Source organism: Schistosoma mansoni (assembly GCF_000237925.1).
Source record: "Schistosoma mansoni, WGS project CABG00000000 data, chromosome 7 unplaced supercontig 0100, strain Puerto Rico, whole genome shotgun sequence".
Classification (NCBI taxonomy): Eukaryota; Metazoa; Platyhelminthes; class Trematoda; order Strigeidida; family Schistosomatidae; genus Schistosoma; species Schistosoma mansoni.
The window spans coordinates 534,311-548,559 of record NW_017386020.1 but is presented as its reverse complement, the minus strand read 5'-3'; the positions used below and the strand labels follow the sequence as shown (position 1 = coordinate 548,559).

General features: G+C 33.2%; 2 protein-coding genes across 2 annotated transcripts in view; both read left to right on the top strand.

Annotated features, from left to right (window-relative positions):
- The window catches only part of Smp_144740 (4.1 G protein, putative), a gene marked incomplete at both ends in the record, with an annotated part of 28,152 nt that extends 22,754 nt beyond the window's left edge, over positions 1–5,398 (top strand). Inside the window, 2 exons of the mRNA XM_018791035.1 lie at positions 2,868–2,963; positions 4,651–5,398. Coding sequence (XP_018645744.1) covers positions 2,868–2,963; positions 4,651–5,398 — 844 coding nt within the window. The remainder of the gene's footprint in view (positions 1–2,867; positions 2,964–4,650) is intronic.
- Positions 5,399–6,375: 977 nt separating this feature from the next.
- Positions 6,376–9,053, top strand: Smp_144730 (hypothetical protein; the record flags this gene model as incomplete). Its single annotated transcript, XM_018791034.1, has 2 exons — positions 6,376–6,624; positions 8,553–9,053. The coding sequence occupies 2 exons, from the start codon at positions 6,376–6,378 to the stop codon at positions 9,051–9,053; spliced, it is 750 nt and encodes a 249-aa protein (XP_018645743.1).
- Positions 9,054–14,249: the final 5,196 nt, after the last annotated feature.

The window sequence follows — 14,249 nt, the reverse complement described above, 5'->3', positions numbered from 1 at the left end:
TATGTTAGTTGTTCTCACCTGTCCAATGTTGATTATCAAATAAATATAAGTAAAATGATAATTCAAAATATTCATGTGCATCTCTGCATAGGATGGGGGGCAGAAATTCCCTTTCAAAGCTGAAGCATGACTCTTTCTTGCCTGTAGGTTTAGATTACCAGTTCAAGTAAAATTTTTGTTGCTTATCTCTTTTTCAAACTTCAGGTATTAAGTTTTCCTTACATTTCCACTGTGCAATAGAACCCAATATCCTCGTCATGCAGACTAGTTTTCAGTTCTCATGGAGAGCATATTGAATTTTTGGGTATAAATTATGTTTCAAGCATATTCCTGCTTTATTATTATTATTGATTGATTGATAAATGCATATATTGGCGATGTTGTCAATGCGATAGTTTTCAGTTATTGTTATTTTCTACATCCTTCTTTTACGTTTATCCTCCGTACAGTTGATTTTTTATAAAATTATTTTAATGCTTCTCTCTTTTATTAACACTACCATTCATATCTCATCTAAAATCCTGCGTATATTATAACTAAGTGATTAAATTTATATTCTCATTATTTATGCTACTATTTTTTTCAGTCAATTTTCATTTCTCAATCGTTTCTTTTCCTGTTCTCACCCTCCTGTTCGTTTTCATTCCCTAAATCTGCATGGTTTTGTCAACTTCTTACTTTTAGGACGCATGTTTGATGAAAATAAATTGGAAATATGGATCAGTTGTTGTTTTCCGGTGGACTTTCATTTTTCCTTTTTTCTATCTTTTCTTTCTGCTGTTCTCACTTTTTTAGAATCTACCCCCGAATTGTTTCCGGTCAAATCATAGCAATATAACCACTTATTTTTATTTTTGATTTGTATGTAAAAGTAATTTTTACTTTTTGATACAAAACGGACCTCTACTCTTGCTGCATAGTAAAACTATCCGTAGTTACCTCATAGTTCGTTAAGAATGCTGACCACTGTATATCAACTCAGTAGTCGGAAGGTTGAGCGCTTTCTGAAAGTCCTGGAATTGCTCGACTCTGGGTAGGATCTTGGATGCTCACTAGAAACGTGGAAGTATCGGCTGTTCAGTGCTTCATGGCTTTCAGTAGTTGACAAGCTACAAACAGTTATTGATCCAAACCACAGAATTCATCTACTTCGGTAATTAGAAACTGAAACTAAAGCCTTGAACTACCGTCAATTAAAGAGTAATCAATGGTCAGCCCACGTTGACTACTTTCTTATTTTGAAGCCTTATCAACCTTGGTGTTTTGTTCGGCGAAGTCTCAGGACATATACAAAACATCCGTTTAGCTTTTGCTAACTTGTTCCGCCTGTAGCACATGTTAGATGCTCACTTGTCTATTGCGAGGTTAGTACACGGCCTCACGGATCATGTTATATTACTTTACGGCTGTGAGATATTCCTTATTATGATAAATGATATGAGCATATCCCTAGCGTTAGATTACCGAGTTACTACTCGTGTATGATGAAAACAACAGGTGTACAAAGTCGAGATTATATGTTATGGACTAGGGAGAAACGACAGGCTTCAGACTTTCGTCAACTGAGATGGTTGGAATATGTCTTGCACATTCCCAATTATTACCTGTCTTGACACGCAATATTGGACGGCTTTTGAATAGGTAGAAAAAAGTCGTAATTTAACAGATCAGTACAATGTCGGTCAATTAAATCATCGACTAGTAACCTGAGTTATGCCTGTATGGGATGACCCAAATATTAGGGCTTACGAGATAGTTGTAATCTATGTTTGGACATATTGGGTGATATGACCCGAAATCCGTCTTAGTTGAACAGATTCCTCTCCGCTCTCTTCCCGTAGATATTGATTTGACTACCATTCTTAATTTTCTTTCTTTGATTTCCCTTGTTTCTTTTCGAGCTGTATTTTCCATGTCTGAACTTCCACTTCAATTGATATTATTTCTTCTGGTGTACTTTTAATCTCATCAATTTCCTCTCTGAATGCGATGATGTAGAGTATGGTAACTAATATCTATATGTACTCATGTCACTTATTGCGATAACTGCGACTGACATCACAGAAATAATAATGAAGTTAGTTTGGTGATTTAGTGATGAATGTGATTCTCATTGGTAAATTTTAAAGAATTACATGTTTGTTGTACTCTAGATCAACATTCAGTCAATGAACAGAGTGAATTTTGTGACACATCACGTCAGACCATTTGAGCGATTGCATTGTGAAGGCTAAATTTTCATAGAGCACGTAAGATGTATTGTAATAATTTGAACAAGTTTTTCAGTAACAATGCGAAATAAAAATAATGGTCTGAAGATATAGACATAACCCCATTAAAAACCTCACTGTACCTCGACCCTCTAAAAAGATCGAAGGAAAAATGATCTGCACTCATATGTGCAGCTAGTATATGGCCTTATGATCACTTTGTATTACTTTATGGCTCTTAATATTTAACGATTATTTGTCATAGATGTTCTTTGGTAATATGATCAACGATTCCATCAGGAAGCTTGAATTATTGATAAACTGAATGCAAACACTATACATATTTCACTTTCGTTACTTCTGAACGATATATTCTTAATTAAACTCCCCTATATCCCTGGCTTATAATTTCACTCCGTTTTCCAGATGATCTACAGAGATTTATTCGTTAACCACCTGATAATCCTGTAAACAGTATAAATTACAAAAACACTTGCATTCTATTATTATTTCATTATATTTGAGTTGATTTCTGATTAATAATTAGACAACAGTTCTATTATCACTAGTATTTTAATGGTTATTATTTCAACTTTTGATTTTGTTGTCAATGAAATCTGTGAATCTATGAAAGCATTATGTTCTTCTCTACTTTAGACTTAATTCACCTAAGTCTAATTATCCAATACATGTAACAGATTCTGTACAACCTGTTGCAGTTGTGGATGAAATAAATAATTGCAAGTTTAATCGGTAAGTCAATGTGCGTATGTGTCTGTCATGTAATTAATTTCTTTGAAAAGCAATATAAACCTTCAGTATACAAATGTATATCTGCGCAAATCGAGTTATGTGATGTAGGAATTTTTCTGCGGTTGTCCATCTCTGTATAATAAAGGTAATATTCTCATCATTACAAATCAACAACTCGGTTGTCAACCACATGATTTCGTGTGTATGTTCGAAATCTAGTGATTCTATTTAGTTAGGTGCTCAAACTATAAGAGTAGAAAGAGGAGTGATGTTCGTATCTGTCTCAATGGATGAAAGTCATATGTGTCTTGAACTATTTAGTGATCTCTTAATAAATGAATGTAATAACGCAAATGTAATGAAAGTTTACTTGAGTTACTTTGAAGTAATTTGTTGGATTTTTTTAGATACTCGTTTACCTAAATTTATAAGAACTACCTATAGTTGACTAAAGTGCATTAGTCCATATATAAAAACTCCTTTTCACATTATTTTGTTTGCTACAAATGTTATTTAGTTATAGGCAACCGACAAAAATTTTCGACTTCGGTTTTGGGTTAGTTAGCACTTTGTACTGAGATATTTGTGCAACCAATGTTGAACTAATGAAGTGGCGGACTTATAATTGCTGTGGGGTTCAATCTTGTGTCATTAGATATCAATCAAAAATATAATCACTAAGGTATTCTGACCTTAACCGAACGGGATTTTTACATTGATCGATTACTGAATACTAACCAATGTCATCCATTACTAGTTCTCAGTGCTTATTGATTTCTTTATGTCAGTACAAATAAAAAAAAAGTGATCAATACAGAAGATAGTTATACGTAATTTGTATGCCTATCATTTATGTATAAACTAGTCAACCTCACCTGAAATTATCACTCAAACATTTTTATTAAATTTTTTATACTTTTTACACTGTATCAGCAATCCAAGACCATTATATTCAAGTCTTATTGAATTCAATCCCGGTTACTTAGTGAAATCACCGGTTCCCTCGAATATAAATACAATTCATGATTCCAAATGTACAACAGATTCATGCGATTTTCATCATCATCATTATCATCATCCTTCTTCACACTATTGTTTCGACACAAATGTAAACGATTCATGCTCTCATCAATGTTACCATCCTACTGCTATTCCAATGAATCCATATCATGTACGTGGCACAAGCGGTGTGTTTTATCGTCCACGAGGCTGTGAAACTGTCACCGATATTGGTGATCATCCTCATATGTAAGTTACTAAGTTAACTGTTATTAACTTAGCTCGGTGGAAAAAATTCTTTCATATTCTTTTATACATAATTTCTCTACTGATTATTTTTAAATGCCTTTCCAAAAATTTCCTCAAATTATTCTCACTTGAAAGAACAATGAAATTAACATTTATCTTATCTCGCCAACGAATTTTTGAGTCAAAAGACTGAAATCTCACGGTTGACATTTCATGGTTGATATTTATAAACATATGTATGGTTTATGATTACTTTTTTCGTACATTCTTTCAATGGTGATTTTTTTATTAAGCGAAAAATTGTCAAATTGTTGAATGTTCTAAAAAACAGGAGAATATATTCTTCACTGTTGTTCTTGTACTTGTCTAAAGTTATTACACTTACTCAAAGAATATGATTTATACCTAATGCATATCTTTCCCCTCTCATTTGTCTCAGTTACGCCAACCGTCGTTCTCATTGTCCAAAGTATAATCATGCTCGTTTGATTATGAATGACCCAAATGAACTCAAATCCAAAAACCGGCGAAGATCGTTTCCAAAAACCAAGCATTATTTTATTGAGGAAGATTTTGATGAAGATCAATTTTTACAAAAGCATTCTTCATTGTGTCCAACACTATATACTGACAACTGTCAATCTTCTCAGTGTAGATCAAATTCAGTGGCCAGATCATCAGCTTATCGTGAGTTCCATCAATTGGATACAATCCTACCTATTACCACTTCGTCATTTAAATCATCTTTTCATGGTAGACCGGCAAGTAGAGGAGTCCCAAGGCAAAGCCATCGAATTCTACCACGACCAGTAAGTCGGTTAGACAGATATCCAGAACGGTGCTCATCACCGGTGACAACTGATGATAGTCAAGATACCATTGAAAATTATGAAAACCACGATGCTAATAATCTCCATGAAGTGGAGATTAAAAAGCACAATAATATGAATAATAACCATATCTTCCCTAAAATATCTGGTAAGTTAGTAACGAACAAAGATAAGTGTAAAGTAAACCATGCCTTGGAGGCCTCAGTTGCACAGTCTTCTACTTTAAACAATTTACCAAATAAAAATAAATTAGATAAAGAAACACATGAATTGATCCAAATACGCTCGAATGAACAAGACATGCAACAGATTGCTTGTAATTCTCCGAGAGATTGTCATATGAATTCATCAAGGTAAGGGAATCACTTTCATGATTATTGTTATTACTGTTACTATTTTTCATTTATTAATTTGAATTATTTTCTGTCGTTAATTAGTTTACTTATTAATAAATAAAGATGTGTGTATATATCTGGATGGATGGTGGCATCTTCGATATGTTTTTATTTTCTTGCTGGTTAAAGCTATGTCCACAATATACGCTTTCTTACAAAAAGTAGTTAGAAAAACCTACCCTTTTTTGTTTAATTTTCATAGTTGGTACTTGGTTATTGTTGCATACCCTAATTTGGCATAAAACAATTAGAAGTTTAGCCATGTTAAAAGTTGTCTGACGATTATCGCTTTAAAATGTGAATTGACTGAAGTTGGAGATTCGTACAGTTTGTTTCCAATTTAGTCGTCTGAGTGTTAATTGCTCTCTGCAAGATACGAATTTCCTGGGTTCGAACCACAAGTACTCACCAGCACATTCTTACGCATATTTCTATACTAGACTAAGACAAATATCCACTATTTCCGACTTTCTAATAATATCCAAATTGATTGTAATCTGTGACAAAAACTGTCTACAAAGCATTGAATCATTCCTTACTCCAAAATAACAATCGATAATGTCCGCTATTTTTTCCATTATTTTGAAAAGTAGAAGGATTGTGAACAGAAAGAGTCCTATAAGTTCGTCACCTAGACCACCTGTGTCAATAATTAAATCAAATTTACCTCTAAATTCTTGTGGATCGAATGGTAAACCAAGTCATCAGTCTAATTCTTCTTGGTATCCTACAAAATGTACAATTAACAAGGATGATAATGTTTTTGTTCGTCATCATGATCATCAGCATCCCAACGCACTGGATTTTTCGCATACACGAAGAAGAGACGATGACAAAGAAGAAATAATTAGTAACATTGATGATGATAATAATAATGATAGTAATGAAAATGAAGAAGATTCACAGGGTTTGACAGATTTAGAACATGGTTTATTCAATATGCATCAGTATGCTACAACAGTGAATCCAGGAACTACACCTACAGATTCATCATTTTGTTCCTCATCAATGTACTGTGTCGAAGAAAGTGAAACCCCAAGTCTACTGAAGAATTCAGATATTAATTCAGAATTATGTGAATCGATTTGTACATCTTTAATAGAATTCCAGTTGCCCCCAACACCGAGTTCAAGTCATAATCAGGATAGAACTATTGCTAATGGACGTGTTGAAGAAAGCAACTCTGATGTAAGTAAATAATCGGATAAGTAATTCATTTTTACTAAGTAATCTAACTAAACACATCGAGGTTATTAAGTATTACATATATTATTATTTAAGCGTTTCAAGAATGTTATAGTTTGCATTAACTGTAACTTAAAAACTGTCGAAAACTACAAAAGGCTGTAAATTTTTTCCCTCGTTATATCCCATTCCTCAATGACAATGGACTTCTACAAATAGATCGAACACACAACATTCGGACTTCATGCAGAATGTTTATCTTACAGATCGCTAAGTTGACGGCCAGTGGTTTATATATTTACCCACAGTCAATCCGCGCTAGTCCTTAATCATCATTAAATTCCCGAAAAGAGTAACTCCATCACTCTTGAGATGGTTCAGCTTCTCTGGTCACCGTTTCTTACCAGGATATGAAGAATTGCTTCTCGAAATTCGTTATTAATCCATAAGTTCTTATCATTAGTATACTGAGTTTTTGAAGACCATTGTTTTTGTACTTTACATTATAAACTGACTGTTTCAAGACTCGTCATTCTAATCATTATAGCTGAGAGACTGAAACATTCGAATTTCAGTCTATAATTTTAAAGAGGTGAAATTTCATAAGGAGTTGAATAGTTTTTTTATTTTTAGCATTAACATTTTTTAGAATTGTGGCAAAAAAGAGAATCTAGGATGCACGTATCGTTCTATTTAGGACTTGCCTGCTCGACGTACCTGCATTCCAGTGTTTATGCTCACATTGTAAATCAAACTCAGCATCTTTCATTCTTAGCTCCAACACTTACCTCCGGCCCTTTTTAAAGATGATATTGACTTTCTGGTCAAGAAACTGACTGAGTTGTGTAAAAAAGGTCTGGCAATCAGAGAAAGTTCAAGATCATGGAATAAGTCGATAGTTGTTCCTATCTTTAAAAAGGGTTTACATAGTTTCTCGAACAACTATTGGGGGATAAGTCTACTTCCGATTGCGTCCAAACTAGTGACTTCCGTCATACTTTGTAGACTGTTCAAAACTCGAGAAAGATTTACTCGCGAGGAACAGGTTGGTTTTCGTTCTGGCCGAGAATGTATTGATCATATCTTCACCCTCCATTGAATGTTAGGACACCGCCATACTTACTACAGGCCAACAGTCATTGTGTCCCTTGACATCAGGGTCACTTTCGAATGTTTTTTGGAACTGTCCATTGTTTTATTGATTATCTTTTTATTATTTTAGATTTTCTTCTATCATGCTTCAGATCTGAATTTTGGTTTTTGTACTTCACATTGTGTTGTAGGGAAGTCCTAGATTTCTGTCAATCAGTCATATTCGAAATAATGCTCGTTATAAATGTGCCGAAATAAGTTGCAAAATTAAGACACTTATATGATGCAATAAAAGCAACAGTACAGTTAAGAAATCAGTTAAAATAACAGTATCATAGATAGTGATTAAAATAATTACTGTTCGAAAAGAAGAGATGAATTCGAGAAATAAAGGGCAAAAGCTAATACTGAAGCTTAGGTATTAACGAAATAAAAAGAGTCAATATTATGTCTAATTCTGAGACATGTCATCTAACATAATTAATCGATTACTTAGAAGACCTCGACCCTAGTCCTCAAGAATACATTTACAAAAAATATATAACGAAAAACTGAATACATGAGCCTACCCGTAGTCACTTAATGACAGTAAAATGAACACGATTACATTTTATTCACTATTAAATTGGATATGGAATAGAAACCAGTTAAACAAAATATAATTCAATATGCCACATCATAACAAGAGGTAGTTGATAATGCATAAAATATATTCTAATCACATTAGCTTATAAATAAGGTAACGTTTATGAGTCAATGAGATAAATGGTTATCACTTTTGCCTCTTAATTTAGAGGGTAGAATTGATCATTTTCATTGTTGTTTCTTTTCATTCATAGTCAAATCTCCCTTCTCCTCCATCTAATGATTTTCTTCATCAATTAAGAAAATACAAATTAGACAATGAGAAACAGATGCTGGAAAGTAACTTGGAAAATGTAAATTGTACATTGACTGTTGTTGAGAATACAAGCAATGATACTGGATTTTGTTCTCGAAGTAAAAACAAACGAGGTCGTAGACTACCTTTATTGCCCTATGAAAGATCTATGCCGAAGTCAATTCACTCAGACAGATCAATCATAGTTTCTCCAATGGCAACAGCGACTTCGACATCCTCCTCATCATCAAAAACAACAACTACAGGAAGAACAGAGTCAATGAAAATTAATCGACCAAATGTGACACAATTTCTGTCACCAACTCTATCACCTAGAATGTCCAAAATTATTGTTGATCATCAGAAACTATCATCACCATGTACTAATCCGATGCAAGAAATCAATGAAACGGAAATTCTGCTACATCCTGATGAGATTTCAGAATGTGATCTTGTTTAAAAATCAATTCCCTTATTCATTCCTGTTTTGTATACTTTCACCTTATATTTCTTCCTTCACACATCTGCTACTACTAACAAGTAATAGTAGAATTTACAATATTTTATGTGATAAAAGGGAATGTTCTTGTACATGTATGCTTGATGTTTTACCAATGAGAAGAACTGTAAATCACTAATCATACATGACCTAAACAATAATGACTAGTATCCTCTTACCTTTCATACTGAAATGAAAATTTTTAATTCTTGAATACTTGAAGTTTTAAAATTTAGCTTTTAATGACAGTAACGTTTTACCCTTATTTATTGTACGAAATTAAAAATGTGAACTTTGAATATACAGAGTCCTCATGAATGTCATGTTTGACTCATTTACCTCCCAACAAATTAGAGGTGGGTTCCTAAAACAAATAAGCTGAAATTATTAGTATAAAAGATTTGTAGAGATTACTCAGTACATAGTTGGCATTATTCTTTATGGTATAAAATATTTGTCTCACAGATCTGATCAATGTGGTGTTTTCCGGTGATTATTGCCTAGGTAATACAGCGGTATGAGTGTACGGTGAGAATTCACTGAAAAATTTGCATTCATACTGATACCAATCACTGAATAAGAATATTAATCTTATGTTAAGGCATAGAGATGATTTATCTTTTTAGCTTCAGCTTCCGACAATGAATATTGGTAGTTTGTATCAAGTATAGTTTAGTTAATTGTAATAAATACTGCCTAGTAATTCCTAAACATATTCAATTGTTATTTAAATATAAATAAATTTTTATCGACAGCATAAATAATCAGGTAAACTGAAGACAATTAGACAAGAATTTTAATTAACACTAATGCTAACCCAATTAAAGTTTTATCTATCATTTTAACCGTGAAATGTAATAGTCATTTGTGATGAAAAAAACGACCTTTAAATGGTCAGTTGCTGAAAAAAATCATGTTGAGTGGCAAAAGTATCTTTCAAATGTGTGAGGTTTTAAATCGTGAATACATACGATCAGTCAGTCAGTTATAACATGGAACCTGATACGTATATACATCGGTTAAAGTTGTCATAACCCATTAGCACAGAGAGATGAAATCGTCAAATCATATTCCAGAAAAGTACAAGTAGTAATAGTATGAGTGGTGATAGAAATGTTTAGGCATCATAGATACCATTGAAGAAAATTTGAATTAGAGAAATAAGAAAAAAAAATTTATGAATTCGGAAACTTGGAATTTCGAGGAAGATGAAGAACGAACAAACCTGCTAAACCGCAAATGATCATGAGGCACGTACTTTAAAGTCTCTAACTACTACTTACGAAAATCTCGATAACCAGGACCAGCTAATTTACATCCAAGTACGAAACTCATCATCATCGATTTTTTTTACCTCATAATCACAGATAATTAAGCGAATTGTATGTGTTGGTTTGTATATTTTAATCACATTAAACCTTTCAGTCTATTGCTTTTTGTCCAATACTGCTTTTATCATTACTATTATTACTACGAGAACAGAACATAAACATATCTATCTCTTTTCGTATACACGTATGTATATTTGTCTTAGTGTAATTATCTCTTTCATTCCATTTATTCATTCGTGCGTGCGTTTTTATACCCTCCCCCATTGTTGTTTATTTTTGTTGTTATTCCCTTTGGAATTTTGTTACTGTAGGAGTCATACTACTAAAAACAAAATTACCACTAGTATGTGTGAATGTATATGTGTACACTATCGTTGTTAATAAAACAATGATTATCAAATGTTAGACTATTGACTACTGTAATAAGACATTTTTTGATTTGTTTTCATGGAAGCAGGTGGATGGATTGTGAAGAGTACAAATAATAGCATTATGGAGATAAATGAAACAGGATGTATTGAGAAAATTATGCATGTCAGCTCGTGTGTATGTTTGTTTTAAAAGATGTAATGAATAGGCGGAAGTGAGCTACATTGATACAAGTAATAACAGCATAGTAGAACTGAATCAAAATCTAATCTGATTTATTAATTGTTATATCTTGTGGCCGAGTGAATGCCTAGTTGATGTGTGACGCGATAAGACCGCCAAACAGGGAGCAGCGAATTATCGATTGGAACAGTGACACACGAAACCGTACGAGCAGACTAGAGTGCTAACCGGTCCTGCGATCTGCCTAGCCCAACCATTTAAGTCCAAAACACCGATAACAGCCTCAGTGGTATGAATCATTGTATTTCAAACATACTGAGTTTATATACCAACCAAACAAACCATATCGACCCATAAAATAGATAATAACATTTGTACAATATTTAGCCGAATGTGACTGTGAATAGTAATCAACAAACTGATGATAACTCAAGAATCGTATGATAATAAGTCAAAGGTCAAAATAAAGCTAATGATAAGAGAAATACGAATATGAATAGTTCAGTTACGTAATAATTGTACAATAGGAAATAGTCATATTACATTGATCCATAAATAGACCTAAAAGTTACCATTCGTAATTCACCGGGGGATATAACATTAATTTTTTTCATTAAATCATTTACTGAGTTATTTGTATACATATTGGGTTTTAATACGACTCTTCACACTTTCCAATTTCCATTAATCTTCGATATTGCACGATTCCTATCCAATATCTTCGCCAAGTTACAGACTGGCGATCAACTTGGTTGATTTCATAGATCCCGTTCATCTACTGGATTGTTTTTTGAGCAACTCTTACTATTCATTAATGACCAAATATTCATTATCTTGTTTTTTTAATACTGATCAGAGTATTAATTGATTGATTAGAAGAGATGATAGATTATGAAAAAGTTAGAACTAACTATTCATGACAGAGTGTATTTATTAACTTGTCACATGTACTGATACAAACTAACAATTTATGACTCTCAAAGTAAATGACAATCAAATTATCGAATATCGTCTTGTTTAAATTTTTACTGAACGACATCTTTCTTACTGAATTACTCCAAAAAATGGTGATTTACTTTCAAGTAGAGGTGGATAATGGCTAACAGCAGAATTCAGAACGTGCATTTCGTCCTATTTGTGACTCTTTAGCTAAATGTACCTACATGCTTGGGTTGATGTTCGTTTGTGACTCAAAACCAGTACATTTGGCTTCAAAACGCATCTTGTAGCTACTGAGTTCATGTATTCACTGGCTTGGTGAATTAAAAATCAAATTCCCCTCTCTGCCTTTCTTTGTACACACACACAAATGGTCAACATCCTATTTGAATGGGTGATTATTTGTCAATAACTATCTAGTCATTATCTGGATAGATTTTAGCTTGATTATCTACCCGTCCAATATGTTTCCTTAACTTACTAGTTTAACATTACTTTTCTAATTAGTTATTAAGTTTATTTCAACCGGTCTATTGATCGTTGACGAAACTGAGTGGCAAATATGAGAGGATGTAATCTCATCGAAATCCCTCTCCTCAGTTTTGATTTTCTGACGTCATTTACTAATCTTAAAGATGATTTGTTTTTTCGTATTCAAACAGACAATGAAACATCCGCATACTTGACATTACATGAAAAACTAATTCATAGTCAACCAAATTAATGAATCACTAAATATTAAATGAATTGAATGTAATTTAGTTGAAAGGCTTCTCAAGAGGCTGGTTTAATTCGTAGGTGGGGTTTGTCATAGATTTCAATGATATCTCCATTGTGGTAAATTTGTGACGAATACCACCCATGAGCCAAGCCTATCTGCATAAAACCCCGACAACTAAACAATGTTATTAACCTTAATAATGACCTAGTTCTAGATGTCATAAGAGCTAAAATGTCAGGTCGATGGCTGGTAGGGTTCAGAAATGTTGAAAATAAACCAGTCATTACCAATGAACATGAATTAAATGAAGTTTGGATTGTAAAACTAGACTCCAAACAGTGTTTTTAACAGTTAAATTCACCCAGAGACCTGAAGATTGTAGGCTCGATTCCTTTTTGTGTCGTGAGTTCGCCCATCTGAAGAGTGTCGTCCAAAGGCGAAACATTCACTCATTATCCCCTAATTTCCAATAGTGATTCAACTAAGATCAATCTCTAACGAATGAAACCTACAGAATAAAAGCACTCTCCATAAAAGCCAACTAGTAATCATATATTAATTAGTCACTTATTTTTAATGGATTCTTCAGTGTTCTGAAGGGAAGCCTATGAAATTCACTGAACGGGCAGTAAAACACTAACTGATTAATAAATTTACCTTTAAGATTATGCCACATATTATTAGTTGCTTAATGGTAAAACTATTGACCACTGAAGCTCGATCCAATGACGACAACAATATTAGTATGAGGATCTTAGGTTCTTATTTGTACTTGGCAATTGAACGATGCACAGTTGCTAAAATGTTACAAACTGGTTTGAATATGTTGTCAAGTACGATTTGGGTATCTTGTTAATGCATCAGTGACTAATCTTATTTATCAAATGATGAAGTTCCTCTTTAAAAATATGAAAGTAACCTTTTCAAATTACCCAATCAGTGTTCTCTATTATCACTTAAATCATTATTATTATGATTATTTCATAGTTTTATACTATGAAGCGACTGGTAAAAAAAACCATTTAGAAACATGAAAGACCGTAAATCGGTTTCCACATGATATGCGATTCCTCTGTGGCAGTGTGTACTCGAAAGATCGAACCCAGGACTTTCAGATCCAGTGCAAAGTGTTTACAGTAGTCAATATACTTAAAATAAGATAGATTAGTTCAGCGAAGTATCCTGTTTTGTGATGAGATAAAAAGGTTGAAACAGAATAAAATCGGTCAAGGCGTTAAGGTCTGTAGAGAAGAAGGTCGAATGAAAGGAGATAGGTGCGAAAGAAAAAAAACTACGAAAGCTTAAGACCATCGGGGAAGATGAGGTTGCACAAGTTTCTTTTGTATAAATAATTTTGGTTTGTATATATTTGGCAAATACTTGGACAGTGCTAAAAAGATGCAATATGACTGTCTTTGACAGACTTCTACTTGTCTTGTAGATGACTTTAAAAGCAGAGTCCACTTTGAGCGACCTGTGTTCACAACGTGTTCGATTATTGAGCTTCTTATTGATTCATTTCCGTCTGTTTCCATGCAAGACGGGTAATCATCTTGAATTCTTTTGGATAAAACACGCATCAAATGTCACATATGTCTGGTTCCACGTATAGAG